General features: G+C 41.2%; 1 protein-coding gene across 3 annotated transcripts in view; it reads left to right on the top strand.

The window, feature by feature from the left end:
* The window catches only part of CHN1 (chimerin 1), a 145,020-nt gene that overhangs the window by 113,413 nt on the left and 6,036 nt on the right, over nucleotides 1-25,571 (top strand). For all 3 annotated transcript variants that reach the window (XM_039495872.1, XM_039495871.1, XM_039495874.1), the window contains 4 exons: nucleotides 5,737-5,821; nucleotides 17,583-17,756; nucleotides 18,591-18,668; nucleotides 19,812-19,949. In XM_039495872.1, the coding sequence (XP_039351806.1) occupies nucleotides 5,737-5,821; nucleotides 17,583-17,756; nucleotides 18,591-18,668; nucleotides 19,812-19,949 (475 nt within the window). The remainder of the gene's footprint in view (nucleotides 1-5,736; nucleotides 5,822-17,582; nucleotides 17,757-18,590; nucleotides 18,669-19,811; nucleotides 19,950-25,571) is intronic.

Genomic DNA, 25,571 nt, shown 5'->3' on the forward strand with positions numbered 1-25,571 from the left:
CTGGCTTTAGTTTATAAATTGTGAAGCCTTTTTTTTGTCTCAAGGCACAGTCATTAGGACTATGGTTTGTATGCTTCAGTGGTAAACTATACATACCTCACTTGTCACATCCAACCTTCCGTACTTTTCATTGCTGGCTTTGATGAGGCTCTCAAAATTAATCTTTTTTCTATCACATCACATTTCTGAAGCATTTTTATTGCATTCCTTCATAAACTCTCTTGTTTTTTCTAAATGTTCACTAGAATAACTGCTAGAAGATTTTGTTAGGTAAAATAAGAAAGCTAGAGTTTCTTAATTTGTTTAATTTTGAGTGTAACATAAGTCTACCTGTTTTATTCTATTAGTGCTTATGAATTTTATTTATATGCTGGGTCATTCTTGTCTCTCATATTACAGTCAAGCTATCCTAAGAGCAGCCTAACAATTTCAAAAGGCCAAAGATAATATGCAGAAAGATGGACCCCAGAAAGATATAGATAGCTAACTCTTATGGCTGGTATGTCACTGACCTATTTTACCAAGGCCTCAAATATCACTGCGAGTGAGACCTGCTTGAGGATGTCATGCTTGTAGTAATGCTGTCATCAGAGCCCTCAGTGAAATTATTTATTGAGACTCTTTAAATGTCTGACCTTGGACATATAAGCACTACCTAATGCTCTAATTAAACTAATTAAATACAGTACAAAAAGAGATATGATTATAAATCACTGGAGTGTAGCAGTTTTTTCTATGTATAGAAAAATGGCTTTCAGTAAAAGAATTAAGAATTCTGCAAACCTCAGAGACAAGCTGTCTTTCCATGTCCCATCCCAGTAGTTCTTTCGATCTAATGTACCCCATTTATACTGTGGAGAACTCAGAATAAAAGTGCCTAGAGTTAAACATTTAAATACAAATGGAGGACACTCAACTCTGAAACTTGTTTTCCTGTTTGATTTGACAGAGATAGTCTGTTGTACTTTAAGCCATAATATGAGACTCTCCTATTTTCTCAGGCTTTGGGGAGGGAGCTGTGGTCGAATTTAGTGTGTTTTTGAGGCAGGTTTGTTCTTTTAAAACTGGTCAGTTAAGTCAAATTTTATACATTAGCATTAAATTTTATAAATTAAAAATAGATCTTGATAAATTGATTGTTCCCTGTCTTCCAAGAACTTCCTGGATGAAAGATCATGGAAGAAGCATGACAAAAATAAGAATTTTTTTGGAGTGTGAAGCTACAAATTGGCAGTTCTGCTTTCACATCTTATAAGGCAGTAAAATTTGCATATGGCAGTTGCTTTTTATACGGGGAAAAACGGTATAACTTAAATTAAGACTTCTGGGATACTACTATTTTTCAGCGGGTCAGGGAAGTCAAAGATTAATAGATCACAGTATTCAACATTCACATTCAACTTTGTAAATAGAAAGAGCCTCATTTTTTAGAATTGTTATACAAAAAGTGGTGACAGGCTTTGGATACAGCCTGGATGTGTGGGATAAGAGAGTGTGAGGAGTCTAAGATGATCCCAAGGTATTGGGCCTGAGTAGCAAAGTAGATCTTGTTATTGTCAACAGTGACCAAGAACTGGGGGAAGTAGGAAGGGGTTGAGAGGATGTATCATCAGAAGTTCACTTTTAGCCATGTATGTTTGATTTGACAATGAGTAATACAGGAGATGTCAGAAAGACAGCCCTCAGCCTGGACTGTATGGCAGGAGAAAGGGCTGCAGTAGACAGGTAGATTTGTGAGTCATCAGTAGAAGGATGGATATTGTGTAAAGGTAGAAAGGGAGGTGACGAGGCTGGGCTTTGTTCCATTCCCACATGGAGTGAGAGAGGAAAAGAGGAGGGCCCACCAAAAGAGATGTTGAAGGAGAATCTGAGTAAGATGCGGTCATGAAAGCAAGATGCCAAGAAGTAGGATATGATAGGCAGAAGCAGCAGACAGGTCAAGAGGGATTAGAATGGAGGAGAGGCCCAGGCATTTGGCCAGCATGAGGTTATTAGAGATATTAGTAAGGGCAGTTTCAATGGAGAGGAGAAAACAGAAACCAGATTGCCAGGGATTCAGGACAGAGTTATAGGAAGGGTTGTACGTGGCCCATTCAATGATTTTGCGGGTGAAGTGAGAGAGAGACCACTAACTGGAGAGGCATGTGGCATTAGATCCATTTGGAAAACAACATTTTCATCCTGTGGGGAATTTAGTTTCCATTCTGAATTGGAATGAAAAGTCAAAATATGAAACCATTTCGGGGAACAAAAAATTCTGAAAAGTTTATAACTGCAAATGCTAAAATGAATTTTTGAGCAAAAGGAAAAGAATCAAAATTTCAAAATAGCATTTTTTTTTGTTTTTCAAAACCATAAAATCAAAAAAATTAATCAAAATCAACATTTTTCCCAGGAAAATTTTGATGTCAACAAAATCATATTTTCTGACAGGAATTTTTTTTGTGCAAAAAAATTCAGTTAGCTCTGTGTGGCATCAAGTTATAACATTTTGGATGGGCGATACCAGAGCATGCCTATATTGTAAGGAAAAATAGATGCTCAGGAAGAAATCAAAGAGGTCATGATGGATTAGAGGAGGAGACCATATGAAAAATCTCGGTGATTGTGGTGATGGGCAATGGTGATTACAGCTACTGATCAAGTCATGCTTGGCTCTGCAGAAGTCAGCCAGATCCTGTAGGGAGAGGAAGAGGTAGGGTTTCAAGAGGGAGGCCATGGAGTGTAATTCAGCGAGGGTGGCAAAATATGGTTCCTTGGCAAATTACATAATAGAGGTGAAGGAAAAGAGAGTGAATTTGTGCCAGTAGTGGAGAAAATCCAAAGGACTTCCTCCAGAGGTGTTTGACAGCAAAGGGGCAGGAATGGAGGAAGCAGATGCTGAGGGTCAGCCAGGCAAGAGGTTAGTGGGATGGATTACACAGTGTCAACAATGTTTTTTAGTTACATATCAAGGCTGGACAGTGATACTTCACAAGCAGCCCATTGACTTCAGTGGAACTACTCAAGGTGCAAGGTATTGCTAAATATGAGTACTGGTATCACAGTCTAACCCTAATATAGTTACAAATACTCTATGGTTAAAAATACCAAAGAAGGTACCACAAAAACCTGACTGTCATAGCATTAAAAGCCTGACTCTATATAAAAATCACAATGACATTCAGGAGTAAGTTTCCAGACTGACTCTTGATTTACCTAAATACCTCTCATATAGCAGTTACATCTTTTTTCTTTATTGGTACCAATTTCTAGGGGACTTAATGATACCCAAATGTTTACCAAAATTTCCATAAACTGCTCTGAATACTCATTTTGTGTGAGATAAGTGTCATTTTTACCTATTCCTGCCCCACTGGAGTCAGTGGAACTGTGGATGCTCGACACCTCTGAAAATCAGGCCACTGCAGATCCATTATTTATAGCCACTAAATACCGTATGAATTTAGATTCTTAACTTAAGGCACCCAAGTTTTAAAAAGGTTCACCTTTTCTTTGCTACACTCACTTACGATTAGATATTGCATATATATGTGCAAGATGACCCTCTGTCAATGTCTAAGCAGAACTGAACGAGTTAAGGCTAACATATTCTTGACTATGAATTTCATTACTTTGTGAGCATCAGTTACTGATTTCATTTAAGTTCATCATCTATTACAAATAACTACTCAAAGTCCTTTACATTGGTTAACAAAATAATGATTTTTTTTCTGCTAAGAATCTTGTGGTTTTCTAAGCAGGAAACCTACTAAAATAAATCAGAGGCAGCTCATTGTGGCTAAAGGACTGGAACAAGCAGGCAAGACTGGACTGAGCCTAGCATTGGCTTCTTCCCTAGCTTTGAATTTGTTCTTGCTTAATTGGATTCCTGTTCATTTTCCGCTTACTAAATTCATGCATATAGGTTTTCAATATGTGACATTGTTCTGAAAAAAGGCTAATCCTTTATACTAAACCAAGGAATCTCTGAGTGTGTATTCAGCATTCCTATATAAACTCCTGGGGGAATTCTGTGCTACTGCACATGTGCATAATTAATGAGCTGCACATATTTTTAATTTTTTGCTCAGAAAAAAAGCTGCTGCTGAAATCTTGCTGCAGTTCTACATTTTGCCCACCAGAGGGCACTGTGGTGATAGAACACAGCAGCCACTCCAAGACAACTAGGGAAGAGAAAGAGCCTGCCTTCTTTGCAGCACCTCTCAGGCCAGGTCAGAAGACAGGGGCTATGGGGAGACAGACGGTGTGGGGCTGCTGGGCGTTCAGACGGGCTCATAAGGGCAAGTGGGAGAGGACAGACTGGGGCAGGGGCTGAATGGGAGTGGAGGCACAGGGCCATAGGGTGGAGGGAGGTGCAAGGCCACATGGTGATGGGGGAGGGAGTGCAGAGCTACATAAGGAAAAGGGAGTAGCTGAGTGCAGGAATAGAGACATGGGGACAAGAGAGGGGGTACAGAGCCACATGGAGACAGAGGGAGGGGTGCAGGGCCACATGGGGATGGGGCGGAGTGGGTGTCTGAGTGGGGTGAAGGGACATGTGGACAGGGGGTGCAAGGACACATGGGGAGAGGGGCAGATGTGCCTGACTGAATGGGAGAGGCTAGGCATCAGCTGGGATCTGCATGGAGGAAGCTCCCTAACAACCCCTCTCCGCCTCCCAAAAAAACCTGTTCCATACTTTTACCATCCATATCCAACAACCCTCCAAGTTCACACCCAGGCTCCTTCCCAGCAATCTACTTCCCTCTCCCTCAGCATCTCCATTACCCCCGATTTCCTCCAACCCTTTGCACTGCTTCTGATGGGTGCAGGAAATACGGTTACGTATTGTAGTTTAAATGAATTACTCAGAGTTCTGTATTAATATGCCTAGTAAGGAATCTATTTGGCAAAAAAAAAATTCCTGAATTTTTTTATTGTTGTCTGTATTGTTAGACATATTTGCTGACAAGTATTTTGAAATAAATGACCAAAAATAATTAAAACTGGTGTGATTATATTGTGTTGTTTTGACAAATAAAATTTGCAGAATTTTAAAATATTGTGCACAGAATTTTTAATTTTTCGTTGCAGAATTCCCCCAGGAGTATATGTTGTACCAATATATTTGTCTAGCAGGGCTCTTTCTGATTTAGGCACAAGCCCTGCAGCCCCACTACATACATCATACAAGACCATTTGTAGGGGACAGGCAGCATAAATCCCAAAGGAGGGGACCCCAGTTCCCTTGCATACTCTTCTCAGTGTTGGAAAGCAGTTACCGTTTAGTTCCATTTACAGCACTAATGCACAGTGCTGAAATCCCATCCCTGGTGGTGGTCAGGGGAGGAGCGGCACAGCAAACTGTGGCTGTCTGCTAGTTTACATATCCTGGCTTACTGAGCCTAGACCAGCTGCACCGATCTAGGTCAGGTGGGGCTGACGATTCCATCACTTGACCCTACAGATCTGTTTGTGTGAAGCAAAGCCATTTCCTGAGGACTGGACTCCTTTGTTCAGGATGGCCCTCGGGATGGAAAGCTCACCTTTTCCCATCAGGCTGTAAGAATCTTGGCAGTTAAATCTTTGTCTTAGATTGTGTCAGCTTTTCCTTCAGTGGTAAGCCCCAAACCAGAATGAAAGGAAATGAATGCAGATATTACCGTAGTAAAAAGGGAACTGTGGCCCATTTATGCGCATGAATATTATGCCTGTGAAATAATCTAGTCTGTCCTTTCTGCTACTGTTTTCTAGGTTCACACGTTCAGGGGTCCACACTGGTGTGAATACTGTGCCAACTTCATGTGGGGCCTCATTGCTCAGGGAGTAAAATGTGCAGGTAACTGGTTTATTCTTGCTTCTTAAGACAACCCTGATGCTGTAAAGCCTTAGACATACTGTCTATTTCATAATAAATTGTGCAGCTAGGGTCTGATCCTCCTGTTAAAATCACTGGAAAGATGCCCTTTAATTTCAGTGATAGTTGTATCAGGTGCTTCTATTGACCGTTGAACCTTACATCTAAATGCCTTCCAAACATTCAGAGATGGAAATAATAATCTTTCCTTTCTTTCAGTATGTAGGAGACGTAGCTTGAATGATTTTTATTTATTTTATATGGATGAGTCTGTGTGTGGGCATGAGAAACTTATTGGGGATCTTAATGAAGCTTGTAGACAATAATCAAACCTCACAATACCTGTGTGAGGTAGATATTTAGATTTATTTTACAGATGGATAAACCGAGTCAGAGCAGTAAAGTGCCAGAGTTAGAAAAGGAGCTGGGTACAGAACCCAGGAGTCCTGACTCTGTCTTATTTGTGTGTGTGCTCTAACCACTACACTACATGCTCTCTCTAATTTGAAAAAATAAATTAATGGATTGAGAAGAATTGACATAAAAATGATTAAAATGGGATATACATAAATTTATAAAAGCACTCAGAGGCTATGTTATAAATGCCTGAACAGAAAGATACTGCATGCATTTGGGAATTTAGTCTCTCTGTTGTAGCTGAAGAACTTAGGTAAAATAATTCAGCAATATTATTGATAACCTCTGAAAAGGGAGAGAAACCAACTATTTTGTTTAGGAGAAAAATATCAAAGTAATTGGAAAAACAAGTTACTTTATTTAAAATGTGCCTTACGATTTTCCAGTATCTAATTTTATAAAGAATATGTTGATGCATGAAGAGCTGCATTTGTTGCCCTGGAAACTGACTTTTCAAGCTAATTTAAGAATTTTTTCCCTGTCTAAAGCTTTCTGAAATTTTGTCTTAAGCAAATAATAAGATTTTTATAGCATCAATGCAAAATGATAGAAATTTCAACATAAACAAATGAGTTTATAGAAAATCTGTGACTGAAAAATCTTGAAAATATTCCACAAGAAATGTTTGATGTGTAATGTTTTTTATTGTGTCACTGATGCAAATTTTTTTGTCAGCAGAGTTTCTAGTCTCCATAAAGTTTTAGCTTATTAGTTTTAGAAATAACTGAAAGAAATGAAAGAACATTCATGTGCAGTTATATTCTGTGAAAATGGCACTTCCTTACTCAGTAGTCCTACCCCATGTTTATTCAGAGTTCTAGCTACATACTGTACTCATTAAAATAATGTTTTACCACATTTTGCACTTGTTAAATCTGCATAGCCAATGCAGCTCTGGGAAAGGGAGCTTGATTTTATTCTGCTTCATGCATCAGCAACAGAGATGTCAGCTAAATTTTCAGCGTAGACATTTTAAATAGTTGATGACACATGAGCCAGAAAATACACAGCTCTCTGTTTCTGATCTCATGTTGAATTTACAACGCTGGCAGTTAGGAAAAATAACAGGCTTTTTAGTTTACATTAAGTAGCTTTGATCTGGAAGTTCAATAAATAAATATGAAAGTCTACAGTTTCACTTTTCAGAGTAGTTGCACGCTTTTGTAGAATGAGCAAAAAAGATCAGTTTTATAATTAAACTGACATTACTTTTCTTTTTACTATTTTTATTTATAACTACTCTAGACAACATTGTTTTCTTATTTTATATTTTAATGCAGATTTTTCTCCAGAAGATCCTAATGGTTTCCTTTTCTTAGCTTGTATTATGGAAGTGAGAATAACTAGTGCTTTCTCTTTTTCTCTCTTTGACTCTGTACAAAGGTGATTATAATAAGAAAGGAACAAAAAGGGAAAAAATGTAAACTAGATGGCTTTAGAATTTCAGACATAATTGGACTTTTCTGTTGTCATACCGATGTCAATAACACCCAATAAATACAGCAATCTTTTTTTAATTTTTAATTCCATTTCATACTACCAATAAAGTGTACTACAGGGTAAAGCCCACTAAGAGATTACTGCACTTCTTGAATGCTCAAGGCCACTTAACCTGTGATCATAATCTTTGTGATGGCTGTCATACCTTATCTGAGGAATGACTGGATGTGCGGTGGTAAGATACTCACAGGTTTCACATAACTCTCCTTGCTCTCTCAACCCCCTGGCAAGCCACTTGTACTCACCCCCTGGTGGATGGAGGAGAGAAAGTGCCACATGTTAATAAACAGCAAACCCGCTCACCAGGAGAAATGAGTTCTGAATGGAGGCCAAATTCTGTCATTTTCAGTAAAATGGATGGTGGCCAGGAAATGGACCCTCAAGGACAGAGGTGTTATGTGGAGGGAATGGGAACCATTAAGGGCTCCAGCAGTGATGTTGAATGTGTCTGGTGAATGGGTAGGGAAAGATTACTTAACATTCCATGAAAAAGTTCAATTCAGTAAATGTGGTTCTCCTCTGAAAAGTGGCTATGTAAAAAATGTCATCTTCTAAACTCAGAAGATCTGCTCCCCATGTGTGTTCAAAGTTGCATCTTGCTTCGTGTGCATCATCAAAAGATTGTTTACTTCTTCCAGTGAGCTAGAACTGTGCAGTTGAGAGGCTTCACGGGTGTAATTGAGGGCATAAATGAAAGAAAGTGTGGGTACAACAGGTGTAAACGGGGGCTTAATTTTCCCTGTGAAATTGTTTGTTCTTCTAACCTGAACACCTTTGATATGGAAATCGAGAGTCAATAAATGGTGAACCTGGGACACCCGTCACTTTTCTGAGTAGACAGGGGTTTTGCTGCCCCAAGCAGCCAAAAAAAAAAAAAAAGCCACGATCGTGATCTGCGGCAATTCAGCAGGAGGTCCTTCGCTCCGAGCGGGAGTGAGGGACCTCTGCGAATTGCCACCGAATAGCTGGACGTGCCACCCCTCTCCGGAGTGGCCGCCCCAAACACCTGCTTGCTAAGCTGGTGCCTGGAGCCAGCCCTGCGAGTAGAAGTCCACATTAAAAATTACAGGATTGAGCAGGATGCAGCCTGCTAACATTCAAAATGGGCTCTGCATCACTCTGGGAAACTCCAGAAAGTCTGACTTGTGATCTGTGTGATAATTTTATTGAAAATGCTTTAGGAACAAAACTGTGCTGATTATAATATTCAGTACTTTTTACTGAGTTTGCTTTTTTAAAGCAAACAATTACAGATCATAAGATGAATCTATTAGCTGTACAAAAGCGATACTTATTACAACTGTAAATGAATACTGCAGGGAACACTCAATCATTTTGAGTCCTGCTCTTAGCAAGATACATTGGAATAAAAATGCAGGGCATTCCTGGATTCCCTTTATAAGGATAAAAGTCACCCATTTCAGAAAGTAGGAGGAGGAATGGAAAGAAAAAGTAACGTAAGGAGATTGTTGCCATTGGCATATAGATTAATTTATGGCATAAGAGTACAAGTAATACTTAAAAAAAAAAACTAGAACCAAGAGAGTCCCAACAACGCATTATGCCATATCAGCTAGCTAGTATGTCATAGCAACTAAAACTGTACTTATTCATTCTTTATTACAACTCAGCATCTCCAGCCAGAACTGAGCCTGGGTAACTTCTGTGTTCAGTGCCCCATATACAGTATAATTATCTCTCCAAGGCAGTTTGTTCCTACCCCTTGTGTTGATTGGCAGGGAAAGAAGAGTGATCGTAGACATCTTCCTGCATGAGGTCCAGGGATAATCACAGTGTCAGTACCTCTCTGCTGAGATTGCCAAATGGGGAAGGTGGTGGTACTGGTGGTTTCTGTGATGTGAACAATAGTCCAGTAGGAACTTGTCTCACATAGACCAAAAAACCTGTGAGAGAGAATTGTGAAGAGCAGATGGCTGCCATTTTGACTGATAAGGTTTCATGGTTAATCTGTTGCTCCTCTGCACTTCTTGAAACAAGATGATTTTTTTATTTCCAAAGTTAAGACTCAGTTTTATGTCCAGTTAAGCCTCCATTCCTCCACCAACTCAGAACTGTGCCTTAAAGATACAGTCAATCCCCTCTTCTTTCTCCGTCTACTTTCCCCTGGGTGCACAAGCAACTTCTGTCTGTCTTTGTTTTGTTTTTCCCTCTCTACCTCCCCCCTCTCCCACAACCCTATAATACATGAAATCAAGGGTAGATTCATCTTGCAGCACATTGCTTTTGCTCCTGCACTGTACACTTAACATTTAAGAGCACAGCCTATCAGCACTAAAGGACAGCATGCGGAAGGAACATGAGCAAAGACAGACTCATGCAGATACCATTTGTGGTCTGAAGCCATCACAGGTGGGAGGTGGTTTTCTGACAGAATAGACAGTCTGCTCATTACCAGAGAACCATGGAGTAGGGAAGGCAGTTTGGGAGCATATCATCTATGCTTGAGACCTGTTTTTGTCCTGGGGCCACTTGGAAGAGCAGCCCAGATCAGTAGTTGCACTAAGGCTCCTGTCAGATCAATACCGTATGTCAACAAATGGTGTTTGTTATGGGTATCATAGCACTTACAAGTAATGCTAGTTGTCAATGCCTGTAAAACTAAAGAACAGTAAATGATTACGTGCACTGCAGAGAGAGTAAACTTTAATTTTTATAGTAAACAAAAGAGAATTTAACTACCATAAAAGGAAAGCTACTATTTGATGAATGATTTATTGGAGCAAATTCCTTTATATCTGTTCACCCTCATTAAAGCAATACTAATAGTTAGCTCTTACGTAGCACTCATCACTGCAGATCTCAAAGTGCTTTACAAAGGTGGGCAGTGGTTTTATCCCCTTGTGTCAAATGGGGAAACTGAGGAACAAGTCTTAAGTGACTTGCCCAAGGTAACACAGTGATTTAATGTCAGGCCCAAGAATAGAACCCAGGCCTCCTGCCCCTTTCCCACACCACTCTGCCGTTATCATAAATCTATGGAGAATCTCTTAGAACTCTTAGAGGAAAATGTAAATCTATCTTTCAGTACCTTAAACCGTCCCCTCAGAAAGACAAAATACATAAATGTCTTTCAGCTTAATTTATAAATATAATTACAAAGTATATTACATGTGATATAATTTCAATAGAGCATGCTCAGCAGCCACATTTACCAGTAAATCATAAGCAAAAGGAAATCTAAAACTGACTAAATCAAATCAACAGCATAGCTATGCGTATTTTATTCTCAGCAAATATTTGTAATGGGTACACATAGGGCAGTATTAATATGCATATATTTTTTGGGCTCTGCTCATGCATTAATATGATCACATTATTTCTTCTTTCAGCTCAATGGACTAAAGTCCATATTAGTTGCTTCAGAAAAATTGTGAAATGTTTTTTTGAGCTTCCTAGAAAAGCACTGGCTATGTCAGGCTCTTTTTCTAAAGGCAATATCCCTCATAAAAGTAATACCACAGCCTATCCAAACTCCTAGAGTAAGATCAATATGCTATTAAAAATAGTATAGCTTACCTGAAACTTTTTCTAAAACATCGATAAAGGTTGTTTTATTCTGAAATCTGTAAACTTGTCTATCTGCTCGTGAATTTCTAAGTGTACTTTCTGGTGAAGGATGGCTGCAGCTTGATGATAACATACAAAAGAAACCTATACTCAACTACAAATCCAGCCAATGAAATGATCCACTTGTATGATGACTTTATTGAAGTCAATGGGAGTTTTGCCATTGACCTCTGTGGGGCCTTGATTTCACCCATGGTCTTTTAAATCTTTCCTTTATTCTGGACTTTACTGGGCAATATGTTACTTTATGTAATTTGTGTGGTTTTAACAAATAAGGGTCAAATTTTTCTTTTAGGGCCTGACCCAACTCCCGCGGAAGTCAATGGAAAGACACACTGCTGGACCTCCACAGGAGTTGGATCAGACCCTTTGGTGTAAATCAGCATTAAATCCATTGAAGTAAACTGAGTTACTCAGGATTTACTTCATTGTAACTGAAAGTAGAAATCGGCCGTAAGCATGAAATAAAACAAACGCTTGGGTCTAAAGCCTGCTAATCTTATTCACGCAAGTAGCCCAACTGAAATCAGAGGCACTACTTGTATGAGTCTGGCAAATGGGTTTTAGAGCCTGATCCCTAGAGGTGCTGAACATTTGAAGCCAGTGGAAGTAGTGAGTGCTCGATACAACTCAGGATTCGGTTCTCTTGGCCCTCCTAAAAATGCAGGACTCTAAGATGTTGCAAAGCAGATGTGCTGCACTCTGGGATTAAAAAAAAAAAGACAATTTGTTTTAATAGTTTGTAATTTGTCTTACAATACCCTATGTTCCAGCCTCCCAAATTTAGGCTGAATATCGCTACTGTAGAAAATGTGAACAATGGATTGCTCTGGGATTTTGCAGTACTCTGTTGGAAAGCAGCCTGTCATGTTACTCAAGCACTTTTTATCTTGCTTGAATAAGCAAACAGTCATTCTTATATTGGTGTGTAACAATCACCAGCTTAAATTCTCATCAAGTCCTGAAAATGAAAGTCTACTGACTAAAACAATACCATTCTGCTTCCACTCAGGATTGTGAACTCAGGGAAAAGACCCTCCCTATGACAAAAGCATAACAAAATGGCTACGTTTCAACGTCTTTATTTAAAAAGCAACATTATTCTTGTTTTAAATGATGCAATTAAATCTTACAAAAATATTAATTTTGACTTGTCAAAGGACTTCAGTCTCAGATAAGGACCAAAAATGTAGCTTTTGTTGTTTTTTTAATAAAAAAAAGCCTGCAAAGCATCATAATAATGGTAATAGAAATGTGCTCTGCCTTTTATAAACTTCTGTTGAAGCATGGTATATTCCTCAGGAGTGTTTATGGGATGTGGATGCTTAGCAATTAGCAAATCTGTCTGTGTTTTTTTTTTTTTTCTCCTTGTTGTCATGTGTGGTGGCCTCTTACTTACTTATTACACATGTCTGCTCTCTGCTCTGAAATTTTAATTTTTAATTTCTTCATGGGCTTTTCCACTGTAATTTTCACTATAGTATCTGAATGCTTCACAAACATTTAATGAATTTATTTTTAAATACCCCTGTGAGATGGGGCAGTGGTATTATCCCCATGTACAGATAAGGAGCCAAGGCACAAATCCTCGTAGCAGTGTTTTGGTGTATGAGAACCAATGAAGTTTAAAAAATGAGCATAAAGATGGAAAAGCAATGTTGATTTTTAAAACGTTTCTGGTGTTAATGAGACCTGATCCAAAGCCCCTTCAAATCAATGGGAATCTTTTCATTGACTTAATTGGGCTTTGAAGTGGGCATCAAAAGGATTAGCAGTAACGCAGGTAATTAAATTTGGTTTTTTAGAAATATGAATTTCAGCTTGAAAATGTCCCTGCAAGCTAAACATTTTAATAAAATAGCACTTTGCTGTATGCAAATATCCTTAAGATGGCCATGGGAAATGTAAATATTGTTTTAATTCAAGCATAGGACATTTGTAAATACATGTTTTTCATTCTTATATACTTTAAAATGAATTATCCTTGTTCTCACAATACTGTAGCTCTAAGATATCTCTTCTCCCATCAGCGTGGGTAGATGTGTGCTCACAAGACCAACCCAATTCCATAAATGGGGGTTAGCCTTTCGGCTTGCTCACACATCAGTTGAGATAGACCTTTAAGAATATAAACATTGTTTCTGCAAAATGTTTTGCTCCCTGTTTAATATTTAAATCTTTAAAGATAAACTACTTGCAGTATGCTGTATTGAGTGGCTCTTGCAGCAATTTTAGTACATATAAGTACGCATAGAAAAACTGTATTAATAACATTATGAAGTGCAAAGTCAATCACTCAAAAGTTAGGAAATGCCAGAATTAAGGTTGCCTGTGCACTCTTAGTTCAGCCCCCTTGTGTGTTTGCATTATCATTGTCTTTAATTACACACTCACCTACTGTTTTACCCCAAGACCCAGGCCTCATTCTGGGCACAGAATGGATGGTGCTCACTTAGCAAATGGCTGTTCTGTATTTTGTTTTCTCCTAGTTGCTCAGTGTTGTGGCCCCAGGCCTTACTTACTACACATTATTCATGTCTGCTCTGAACACTTAATTTTTAATTTCTTCATGGGCTTTTCCACTGTGATTTTCACTATAGTATCTGAATGCTTCACAAACATTTAATGAATTTATTTTTAAATACCCCTGTGAGATGGGGCAGAGGTATTATCCCCATTGTACAGATAAGGAGCCAAGGCACAAAGAGATTAAGGTCAAAAGTGTTCACTAATTTTGGGTACCCAATTTGAAACACCTAGGATCTGATTTTTTTTCAGAGTATTTAGCATTATATAGCACTTCATATTTTCAAAGCAAAATTCCCAGTTTCTCTCAGATGCAACTGATTTCAGAGGCAGGGATAGAATCCAGTTCTTCATGGCAGCATTCAACTGCCTTAACCAGGAGACTGTCCTTTCTCTTTCTGCAATCCCCTCCCTCACTACCCACCTTCCATCTTCTGCAACAAATGAAGCTGAGGTCCTACAAACAACAGCCTTCACTAGACAACCCTGATGATTCAGTCTCAGAGCAGATCCATCATGTGCACTGAATGAGATAGTGGAAAAAACAGTATGTGATCATGTAATTGAAGACTGTTGTCATAATGCTAATGCACAAGGGTACATCCAGACTTGATCCCTTGTGCCCCATCCCCTCCAACTTGTGCTGCCCTAGTCTTTTCCTCACCCCCGTCTCCTTGTCCCAGTCCCATTCTCCTCACCTAGCCAGTTCCTATCTCCATTCCTTAAACTTCTCATCTCAGTCCCAATACTCTTGCCCAGACAATCTACTACCCTCCCTCACAGCTCCTTGTCCAGTCAGTCTCGTCGCTCTCTGCCCAAATTCCTTGTCCCTCCATTTTACAGAAGGAGAAACTGAAACACAGAATGATTAAGGACCAAATCCTAAAAGCATGCAAGGGACCAGGCTGTGCTCTGGAGTTCTTCACAGCCTGAATGAGGAAGGGGTAGGCTCCTAACCTCCTGCCATAGAGTGGTGCTGTGCCACAAACACTATGAAGTCTCAGAAGCACAACACTTTCTGTATAGGTTCTGTTCTCCCTCCAGGAAAGAGAGTGGCTGGTGGATCTGTCCTCACCCCCAATAATTTTTCAAACCCCCACCATGTGTTGGGGTGGGGGAAGCCAACAGAACAGAACTCTGCAGTGTGCAGAGGGCCCTCCTCCTTGCACAAGTCTTCTGGTCCTGCCCCACTGGGCCAGTTCTGCTAGCTCAGGGTCTTCTGTGTAGGAGGAGACTGTCCTCTACATTATTTGCCTAGGGTCACACAGGAAGTTTGTGGCATTAGTAGGTGCAGAACCCAGAATTCCTGGGTCCTCATCCTGTGCCTTAATCACAAGACCACTTTCTTTTCTTCATGGAAGGGAGCTATTCTTACACTTAAAGAGTGAAATAGAATTGTAAACAGTCATTTTGTCTGGAACAGGGTTCATAAATTTTGACTAATTGAATGTGACAAGAGATTGAGCACTTTACAATAAATTCTAAGTGACAAAACTCATTAGCTTTACAAACCTATTAAGAAAACAAAGTGCTTTTTGTAATAGCACATGAATGACTGAGCTGGAATTAAACTAAGATACAAACATTGGCTTTTGCTGTTGTATAAAGGAGAACCACACCATCTGTGAACTATTTACTGTAAATTAAAATATCAACAAAGCCAATGATGATCAGATATGAAGGTGACTCCTCTATAGACACTAGATATTTGGGGGGGAGGGCAGAGGGAAGGGATACTGTAAATCTTCACCAAGGCCCCAAACCTCCAAACTCTAACATGTGTTTAACTTTAATCCTATGAGTAGTCCCCTTGAGATCAATGAATAATTGAAATCAATGGGACTGCTCATGGCAGGAAAGTTAAGTACACTGGAAATCTTTGCTGGATCAAGGCCTAAGCGAGTGAACACTGTAGGCTCTGTGCTGTTATGCTATGTCAATTGAGCATGTCACTTTGTAGAATTGGGCTCTGGGTGACATTTGCATTGCCAGTTACCAATGAAAGTTCAAGATACTCAGCATCTTGCAAGACAAGGGTCCCTACTGCAAGACAGCAGAGACCTGATAAAACTCCCAGTGAAGTCAAAAGGAACTAGGTTAGGCTTTAGACAAGGCAAAATGCTGCTCATACATTATCACACAAGACTTACGGACTCAAATCATGGATATGAACATTCCGTTAACTTAGAAGGAACTGCATTGCTCAGCCTGTCTTCACTATGCTTTCTTGTAGTATTATTGCTGGTTTCCCTACTTTTTCCCTACGGATGGAGCATTAGTGTTGATAGATATGCTTGGCCCATTTTTGTACAGAATGAATGTTGTTTCTGCATATCTGATTTCGGTTGAATTGTACTCAAAAAGAACCAAACCTTCATTTGTAAAATGTTTATAATGAAACTATGGAACTGTTCTTTAAGTAAATTCTTCCCAAATTCATTTTAATTTAAATAGAATTATTTGGAATTGCCGGCTTTCTGGGCTTTCTTTTTCAAAAACCCAGTCTATGAAACAGCATTGGGAGTAATACCTCCTCCCTTACCCTGCTCAGGGTTAAGAGTAAATGTCACAATCTAACCCTAAGGGTGTGTCTGCACTGCAGGATTCTTTTGGCAGTGTGTAGTGTACATACATGCATAGCCCTCATAGTACAAGTATAAACAGCAGCATAGACAGTGAAACATGGATTAAGCCATTCAAGACATTCTGGGTTTATACCCACATCCTTCAGGTGTGTACCTAGACCTCCTCTACTGGCCCAATCCATGCTTTCTCTATTTTTAGCTGTGTAGTGTCCTGTTGCCTCTCACTGCTGGTCCCCTTCTCCTTTGCAGGGAAAGACTCCAACAGTGGACGGGGGGGAGGAAGGCTGCCAGATCCCAACAGCTGGAGCCTTTCTCCTATGCAGGGGAAGACTCCAGCAACTCCCCACTGCTGGAGCCATTCCCTCCCACAAGCAAAGGCTCCAGCAGCTGTGAAAGGCTCTGCCAGCTCCCCCACTGCTGAAGCCCTTCCTCTGGAAGGGAGTAAGCAGCAGGGAAAGAAAGGCTCTGGAAGTGGGGAGATAGCAGAGAAAGGCTCTGGCAGCGGGGAAACAGCTGAAGCCTTTGCCTGTTGCCTCCCATCTGCCAGAGCCTTTCACTGCCACGTGTAGCTACGCACCACAGTGTGGATGCAGTGTGCTTTTGACTGCAGTATGTAGCTATACATATACTGCATGCCGCCGAAAGTGGTTTGTAGTGTAAACTTAGCCTAAAATAAATATAAAGACCAGAGGAAGGGAAATAGTCACATATAAAATATAAGAAGAGAAAAACATTACAGAATAATAGATCTCTTCCCCTGTGGAAAAGTCCTACAGAATGTAATGGGGATTAAACAAATAGGGTTCTGTTGAAATTACTGTAAAAACCTATGCAATTTGATGGAGAATTATAGACTTTGACAATTTGATTTTCTATTGGTTGATTTCTGTTAAATACTGTAGTAGAGGAAATGTCTGGTTTTGCATCTTAGAATGGAATGTATTCAGCTAGTAAGTGTTCTTTAAAATCTGCACCAGTCCTTTTCAGCTTACTCACATAAGCGGTCCTTACAGGAATGAAGTCTGCAGGGTCAGACCCTGTAGAAGTAATACATACTTTATTATATTAACATTACAGCACATTTTCACCCAACATTGGGTTAATTGTCTTTTCATTTTTTCTCCCAGATTGTGGTTTAAATGTTCACAAGCAGTGTTCCAAGATGGTCCCAAATGACTGCAAGCCAGATCTGAAGCATGTCAAAAAAGTGTACAGCTGTGACCTTACAACGCTAGTAAAAGCACACATCACTAAAAGGCCAATGGTAGTAGACATGTGTATTAGAGAAATTGAATCTAGAGGTAAGACATCGTTAATGGGCTTTGGTTGCTTTAATGATAATCCCTTTAGATTGATCTGGGTCATTTGGGTTTTCACCGAATTCATGATTGCTCAAAACAGTTTCAAACGGGGCATTTTATGACTGCCAATTAACCCACACAGTTCGTATCATACTTGGTGTTGTTTGTTGGTTCACAAATATCTGTGATTTTTTTAAAAGCTCTGCTGAAATTACTTAATGTCTTACAAGGACTTTTCTAATTAATATACAAGAGATGGACAGATGCAATGCGTGTTTTATAATGCATAGTATATAGTACTGCTTTGACATAGATACATGCTTGCTAAACTCCAGTCTTGGATGATCTCCTATCTTATTGATGTACATGTGCATCTTCCTCTTCTTTATACTTCCCATGGTATTTTAATCAGAAAGATTAACACAGTAAAAACTAGACTAGTCGGTATTTACATATTTCATCTTCCTTGTTCTCCCAGCCCACATTTAATATTCTTTACTAGAATATATGGTTTGCTTCTAAAGTATTTACTGTACATCTAATATGTTAATCTCAATTAGCTGGTTAAAAAGAATTAGCTTGTAATTGGTCTAATCTGTTTTTTCACCCCCGGGAATCATTATCATAAACATGATTACACAAAATGATTGGGAGCTGAGCCGAACAATGCGGTTGATGCAAGGGTCAGAGTTAAAGGCATGGGGGTGAAATTGTATTCCAGATGAAAAACCTGGTAAAGCTTGTTGCCTTAAGTGAAGAACCTGGCCAGGGACAAGCCAGTTTTAAGGGAGATGCAAAGTTAATACTAATTTTAAAAATGTTCTCTCCTAACAGGTCTTAATTCTGAAGGACTATACAGAGTTTCAGGCTTTAGTGACCTAATTGAAGACGTCAAAATGGCATTTGACAGAGGTATCTGCTTTAGTATCTGCTGCAACTTTTATGCCAGCACATTGTGAAGGATTCTGTTCAGCCATGGGGTTCCTCAATGCAGGCTCCATCTGCCTGTTGGGCTCTGCAGATGCAGAGGCTGGTCATTATGCTGAGTGGAGGGATACCCTCCCCTTGGAAAGACACACAAATCCCATTTTGGCCTGGGTTGCCAAAAGCTGCCCTTTTCCCTTCGGCAGAGTTTGTGTCTCCGCAGTGCCTGACTATGACAGTAAGGCTCTTGGCAATGATGTCATTGGGTCAGAAAATACTGAACGTTCTCAGTTATTGCCCTGATTTACTAGGGAACCCACAAGCTCCTCTTTCAGTGGGACCATGAGTCAGCTGGAGAAGAATCTTAAAGGAGCAATGCAACTCGAAGCCTTCTCCCTGGATGATAGCTCCAAAATAATAAGGAACCCCTTGGCTAAACATCCTTCCTCTTCCACCAAAGGCAATGAGAGACACGGTAGCAGTCGGGGGTGGAGAGGTGTGCTCTCTCCCCATATGTTTTTTTTACTGAGCCAAAAATTCCATCTCTTTTTGCCTCTCCAGGCTACTGGGGCTACACAAAGAAAGCTCAAATAATACTTGCCTTCTGTGTGGTCCTAGCTGGGCTTGAGGTGCTGAACAAATTCAGGCCCTTACCCAGTGCCCACTGAACTCAAGAATAAATAGCACCACTGCTCTGAGAGGGTGAGTGCATGCCTGTCCTCGCGACTTGAGTACTAAAAACATTTTCCTTTTTGCAAACGGTCCTCATTTCCCATTCAGTGCTGACAAATGTGTTTTTGGCAAAGTGATATGTTCAAATTAGTTGATCTGCAACACATTTTTACAACACAGCCAGTCACCATTAAAACAGTCACACAGGTTTCTGCATAAAATTTTTTTGTTAACCTGAGATTGAAAAAAGGACTGGCCTCTGTACAAAAGGCATTAGGCTTTATCCTGAAAAAGTGACATTCACAGTCAAACAACAGTTTTTATTGGTTAGTTTACATACTCCAGAATCAATGGCTGTGCTGATCTTAATAATTGCTAAACAGTATAGATTTTTTCATTGACTATTAGTCTAGATCTATTTATATTAAAATATTAATGTCAGCTGCTTTCTATACACAGATGGGGAAAAAGCAGATATTTCTGTGAATATGTATGAAGATATCAATATTATCACGGGTGCACTTAAATTGTACTTCAGGGATTTGCCAATTCCACTTATCACATACGATGCCTACCCAAAATTTATAGATTCTGCAAGTAAGTATAAAATAACATTTTTCCTGTTTTTCTTTCTGCCCCTTTTTCTCTCTCTGTTTTGTTTTTTAACATGTGTTATTAATTAAGTACTACTTAAGCGCTTCACATGGGTGCTATAAATTGAGATGAAAGCAGGACTAAGTATGTGCCATAGATTATAAGAATGTGGTGCTAAGTGATCTTTGTTTCAGTTTCTCCTCCATTTTTCTCAAATGTTTCCTTTTCACTACACATACTGGAAAGATATGTTCTTCTTCAAGTAGTGTCCCTGTGAGTGCTCTACTCTTGGTGTGCATGCATGCCACACACCCTCAATAGGAGATTTTCATTAACGGCGTCCGTTCAGCCCACACATGTGCTGTTGATGTTCTTGTGCTCTGTACCAAGGCTATATCAGACTGCGCAAGCAAACCACCCTCTCAGTTCCTTCTCAACTACCTGAGCTGGAGATGGAGCTAGTGTGTCCGCTTCTTGTCTACCACGGTAGTTTTGGAGCGTCTTGTTAGTTAGTGTAGTTAGTTTAGTATTTGTTTAGCATTTGTGTAAAAAATTACCGGTAAATTAAAAAAAAAACACTTTTCTGGTTATAGAGACTCCCTCTGGGGAAATTCTCCTTGTGATGGACATGCCCAGTTCACCAGAGTATGTATATATATTTCTTACTATATGTTCCACTCTGTGCATCTGATGAAGTGGGCTGTAGCCCACGAAAGCTTATGCTCATATAAATTTGTTAGTCTCTAAGGTGCCACAAGTACTCCTGTTCTTCCTAGGAAGATAAATCCTTAGAACCCTCCTCCAAAGCCTCTCCAAAAAGGAAATACAGTTCCTCTCCCAGCTAGTCCCCCTCATAAAGGCCTCTGTCTCCAGCCAGATCTATGGCCTCTGAGAGGTCTTCCTCAGGGCTGGGTACCATGGGTGGGAAAGGCTTCTCCATTATGGGGGATGCGGGAAAACACCACAGCTCTAAAACTAAACAGGGCTCCATGAAGACTCTGGTATTGTCATCTGGGGACGGTACCAAACATATAGGATCATTACCGTCATCTCAGACGCCACTCTGTGTGTCCTTCCCACATGGTACAATGTAAGTCTTCAACCTCATCAGGGCCAACCTCAAAGCATTCTACAGCTCTGGTACCGTCGGATAAGGACAAACACTCAACACCACAGGATTTCAGATACCAGAAGGAACTGGCGAAGACTGCTGAACCAGAGTCTCCATTGTTAGCAGGTACTGAGCGTCTCCCGGTACTGGGAACTTCTTAGTCTCCAGATCTCTTTACATCTCTGGTGCCTTCACCCCGCCCCATTCTCTGGGAGCTCCTCTATTAAAAGAAGAGGAGGAGGAGGAGGATGACTGGTCCTCCGTTTCTTCCATTTCAGAGCAGGGTTCTCTGGTACACCCTTACACTAACCCCGTCTCCTGAAGGGGTATGAAAGGTGCTCCGGAAGCTCATCACTCCTGGTTTTAATAATCCTGGATGCCACCTTTCCCCTGTATGCACCTCAAAGGCAATATTAGGATCCCCGGGAAGCCTATTGTTGGCAGTTCTCTAGGGCCCTGACCCTATCCCATCGGGATGATAAGGAGACCCAAGCTTCCCCACCCCAGCAGCAGGAAGAAACATTTGAGGAGCAGGAGTCCAGGGCAACTAAAGAAGCCACAAGTCAGACCACCATCTCATCCTCTTTGCCAGATGAGGCCCTGATACTTTTCCCCTGCCCCCCATCTGCAGCCAATTATTTTTGCCAGTTCCAGGACCTTGTTAAGTGGGTGACAGACTCTCTGCAGATACCCTTTGAGGAGGTCAGGGAACCCCAGCACGAGCTATTGGACATTCCGCACTCTGCAGCACCATCTAGAGTTGCCTTCCCCATTATCGAGGCTCTACTGGAATACATAGGAAATGCCAGCTACAGTGACACCCACTTGTAAAAGGGCTGACAAAAAATATTATATCCCCTCCAAGGACTCTGAATTCCTTGTGACAAAATTCCTCTTCTATCTTGGTGGCTCCTGCACTTACTGGTGGATTTGTTCGCCTCAGAGATTTACCATGTGGGTCAGGGAACAGCCCAGAGACCTTCTCCTCTGGTAGAACCCACAGTCCAAGTCAATTCCTCCTGTGTCTGATCAAGAGTTGGGAGGTTTGGGGGGGAACCCGGGCCCACCCTCTACTCCGGGTTCCAGCCCAGAGCCCTGTGGACTGCAGCTGTCTAGAGTGCCTCCTGGAACAGCTGCGCGACAGCTACAACTTCCTGGGCTACTTCCCCATGGCCTCCTCCCAACACCTTCTTTAGCCTCACCACAGGACCTTTCTCCTGCTGTCTGATAATGCTTGTACTCTTCAATCCTCCAGCAATATGCCTTCCCACTCTCAGCTCCTAGTGCCTCTTGCTCCCAGCTCCTCGCATGCACGCTACAAACAGAAGTGAGGTTCTTTTTAAACTCGGGTGCCCTGATTAGCCAGCCTGTCCTAATTGATTCTAGCAGTTTCTTCTTAATTGGCTCCAGGTGTCCTAATTAGCCTGCCTGCCTTAATTGGTTCCAGCAAGTTCCTGCTTGTTCTGGAACTGCCCCTGTTGTCTTACCCAGGGAAAAGGGATCTACTTAATCTGGGACTAATATATCTGCCTCTAACACTCTCCTGTAGCCATTGCCTGACCCTGTCACATCCTCTTCTACCACCTACCTCCCAATTCTCTGGTCATTGATGCAGTGAACGAGTGGGGCAAACAACGTCGAAATAAGTCCACCCCGTAAAACAGAAACCAAAATCATCTGGACCTCTGACTATGCAGCAATTTTGTATTGCAAATTACCAAGCATTGATGGCCAAGTACAACTTGACAAAATTTGGGTTGTTTATTGAGTACCTTCGCCCCGATCAAAGAGAACACTATTGCTGAGGGACAATTGCTGGCAAGATCTATCTTTGCAGGCAGCACTCGATGCTGCAGACACTGCAGCCCATTCCATCTCTATGGTGGTGGTGATGCATAGGGCTTCTTGGCTGCAGCAATTTCAAAATATGGCCAAGGATTTCCCATTTAATGGATGGAAGTTGTTTGCAGCGAACGCTGATGAATTGTTACATACTCTTAAAGATTCCAGGGCCACATTACACTCATTGGGCACTATACTCCTGCAAATAAATAGAAGTTCAGCAGATTGCAAATGGAGTTCAGAGATCCTGCCCTATACAATTCTCTGGATTCCAGAGACCCATGGAATCCACCAGGAAGAGACACAGGTTCCAGAGAAGGCAATCCTCTCTAAACCCATCTGATGTGGCTCCACAACAGGCATCATCAAAGCGCCAGTTTTTGATTGGACAGTCAAGGGTCTGAATTTCCAACCCTCATTAGTCTGCCAGCTTCAGTGTTTTACCTACCTTCTCCCATTTGGCAACAGGCTCTTCCACTTCCAGAATGCAGGGGAGTATATCACCTCAGACAAATGGGTCCTGGGAGTAAGCCATCCACTGTACCTCCCTCCCTCCTCATTCCTCTTCCCCGCCCCTCTTCAGAGACCCCTCTCACGAGCCTCTAATAAGGTACGAAGTAAACACCTTTCTTCCTTTAGGAGCAATAGAACCGGTACCTCCTCAATACAAGGGAAAGAGCTTCTATTACAATTATTTCCTCATACCAAAGAAGAACAGAGGGTGGAGACCAATTCTAGATCTAAGACTCCTAAACAGATTCATGAGTCCCTAGAAATTCAGGGTGGTGACCCTAGCAACTATAATTCCTTGCCTAGATTCAGGGGATTGGTTTCAGCTCTCAACCTCCAGGATGTGTACTTCTATATAGCGGTGCACCTGTCTCACAAGAGATTCCTCTGATCTGTGTTAGGCTAGAATCATTTCCAGTATCAAGTGCTCCCCTTCAGCCTCTCTGCTCCGAGAGTATTCTCAAAGGTTCTGTCAGTAGTGGCTGCTTACCTGCTTCACCAGACTATAGTGGTATTTCCCTGGCATCCAAGGCACCTCTTCCCGTCGATAGGTTCCAGATATTATCAAGCCTTGTCAAAACAATTCTTGACAGTCTCCAGACCTCAGTCAGAAACTGCCTTCAACTTCTGGGTCACGTGGCCACTTGCACTTCCGTGACAAAGCATGCAAAATTACACCTCCGCTGTTTTCAGGGGCGGCACAGAACGGTTTACTCACCAAACAGATACAGTCTAGGCAAACAGGCATCAGTATCCCAGTGGGTGAAGCATTCCCTAGACTGGTTGAAGATTCATCACTATGTAGGGGGTCTCCTTCCTCCAAATTGCACCAACAGTGATTAACCACAGACACATCTCTCTTGGGTTGGGAGGTGCACTTTGGCTCCCTGATAGCACAGGGCAAATGGTCACCTCAAGAGACCACCCTCCATATCAACCTCCTGGAGCTCAGAACGATCAGAAATGCCTGTATGCATTTCCTACCTCTCATCAGATGCAGATCTATCAAAGTTATGACAGACAATGTAGCCTGCATGTTTTATATCAATCAACTAGGAGGGACAAGATCCCCTTCCCTCTGCACCAAAGCCATAAAGTTGTGGAATTGGTGCATAAAGCATCACATAAGGATTTCAGCAGTGATGTACAGAATGTCACTGCTGACACACTCAGCAGGTGCTTCTCCCAAGAATACAAATGGGAGTTGGATTATGAGGTTCTACACAGAATCTTTCAGACTTGGGGGTTTCCAGAAGGAGACCTTTTCGGCACAACCACAAACAAAAAATGCCACCTATTTTGCTCAAGGGAGGTGGGAGGGTTAGGTCACAATTGACTGGGAGACGCCTCCTCTTGCCTTGGACAGACAGACTTTTATGCCTTCCAGCGCCTCTCATCCTCAAGATGATAAACAAGATCAAGCAGGAAAAGGCCAGAGCCACAGTATGGTTGAGGCAACCATGGTTCTCTTACCCATTTCACCTCACTCTCAATCCTCCAGAAGATCTTCCAGCTATCCCTCAACTCCTCTCTCATTTCACAACCACAAGATTTATGAAAGGCTTGGGGAATCTCTGCCCAGAGATAAAGGTTCCTGCGCCTGCTTGGGACCTGAATTTGGTTCTCAAAAGCCTCACAAACCCCCTGTTGGAACCAATGGCCACCTGCTCCTTATTGAATTTATCAAGGAAAACAGCCTTCCTAGTGGCAGCTACCTCAGCCCATAGTCGGAGAGATTGGGGCTTTAATGGCAGACTTTCCCTTTCATAACATTTCACAAGGATAAGGTGTCCTTGTGGCCCCAGGTTTCTCCCTCAAGTAACTTCCAAATTTCACCTAAATCAGACCAAATACCTGCCCGTTTTCTTCCCAAAACCACATACTTCAAGTGGGAGATAGTTCTCCACACTCTAGATATCAGGAGGGTGTTATCCTTCTATCTGGAAAGAACTAAATTGTTTTGTAAATCCAACAGACTATTTCTTTTGATTGCAAACAGATGTAAGGGTTTCCCCATTTCTACCCAGGGACTCTCTAAATGGATTTCTGAGTATATTATAACTTGCTACCAGGCTGTCAATGTTCCACCCCCATCAGCATTTCAGCACACTCAACTAGATCACATTACATCTATGGCTCTCCTTGAAAATATTTCCATTCCA

Source organism: Mauremys reevesii, linkage group 11, assembly GCF_016161935.1.
Source record: "Mauremys reevesii isolate NIE-2019 linkage group 11, ASM1616193v1, whole genome shotgun sequence".
Taxonomy (NCBI): domain Eukaryota; kingdom Metazoa; phylum Chordata; order Testudines; family Geoemydidae; genus Mauremys; species Mauremys reevesii.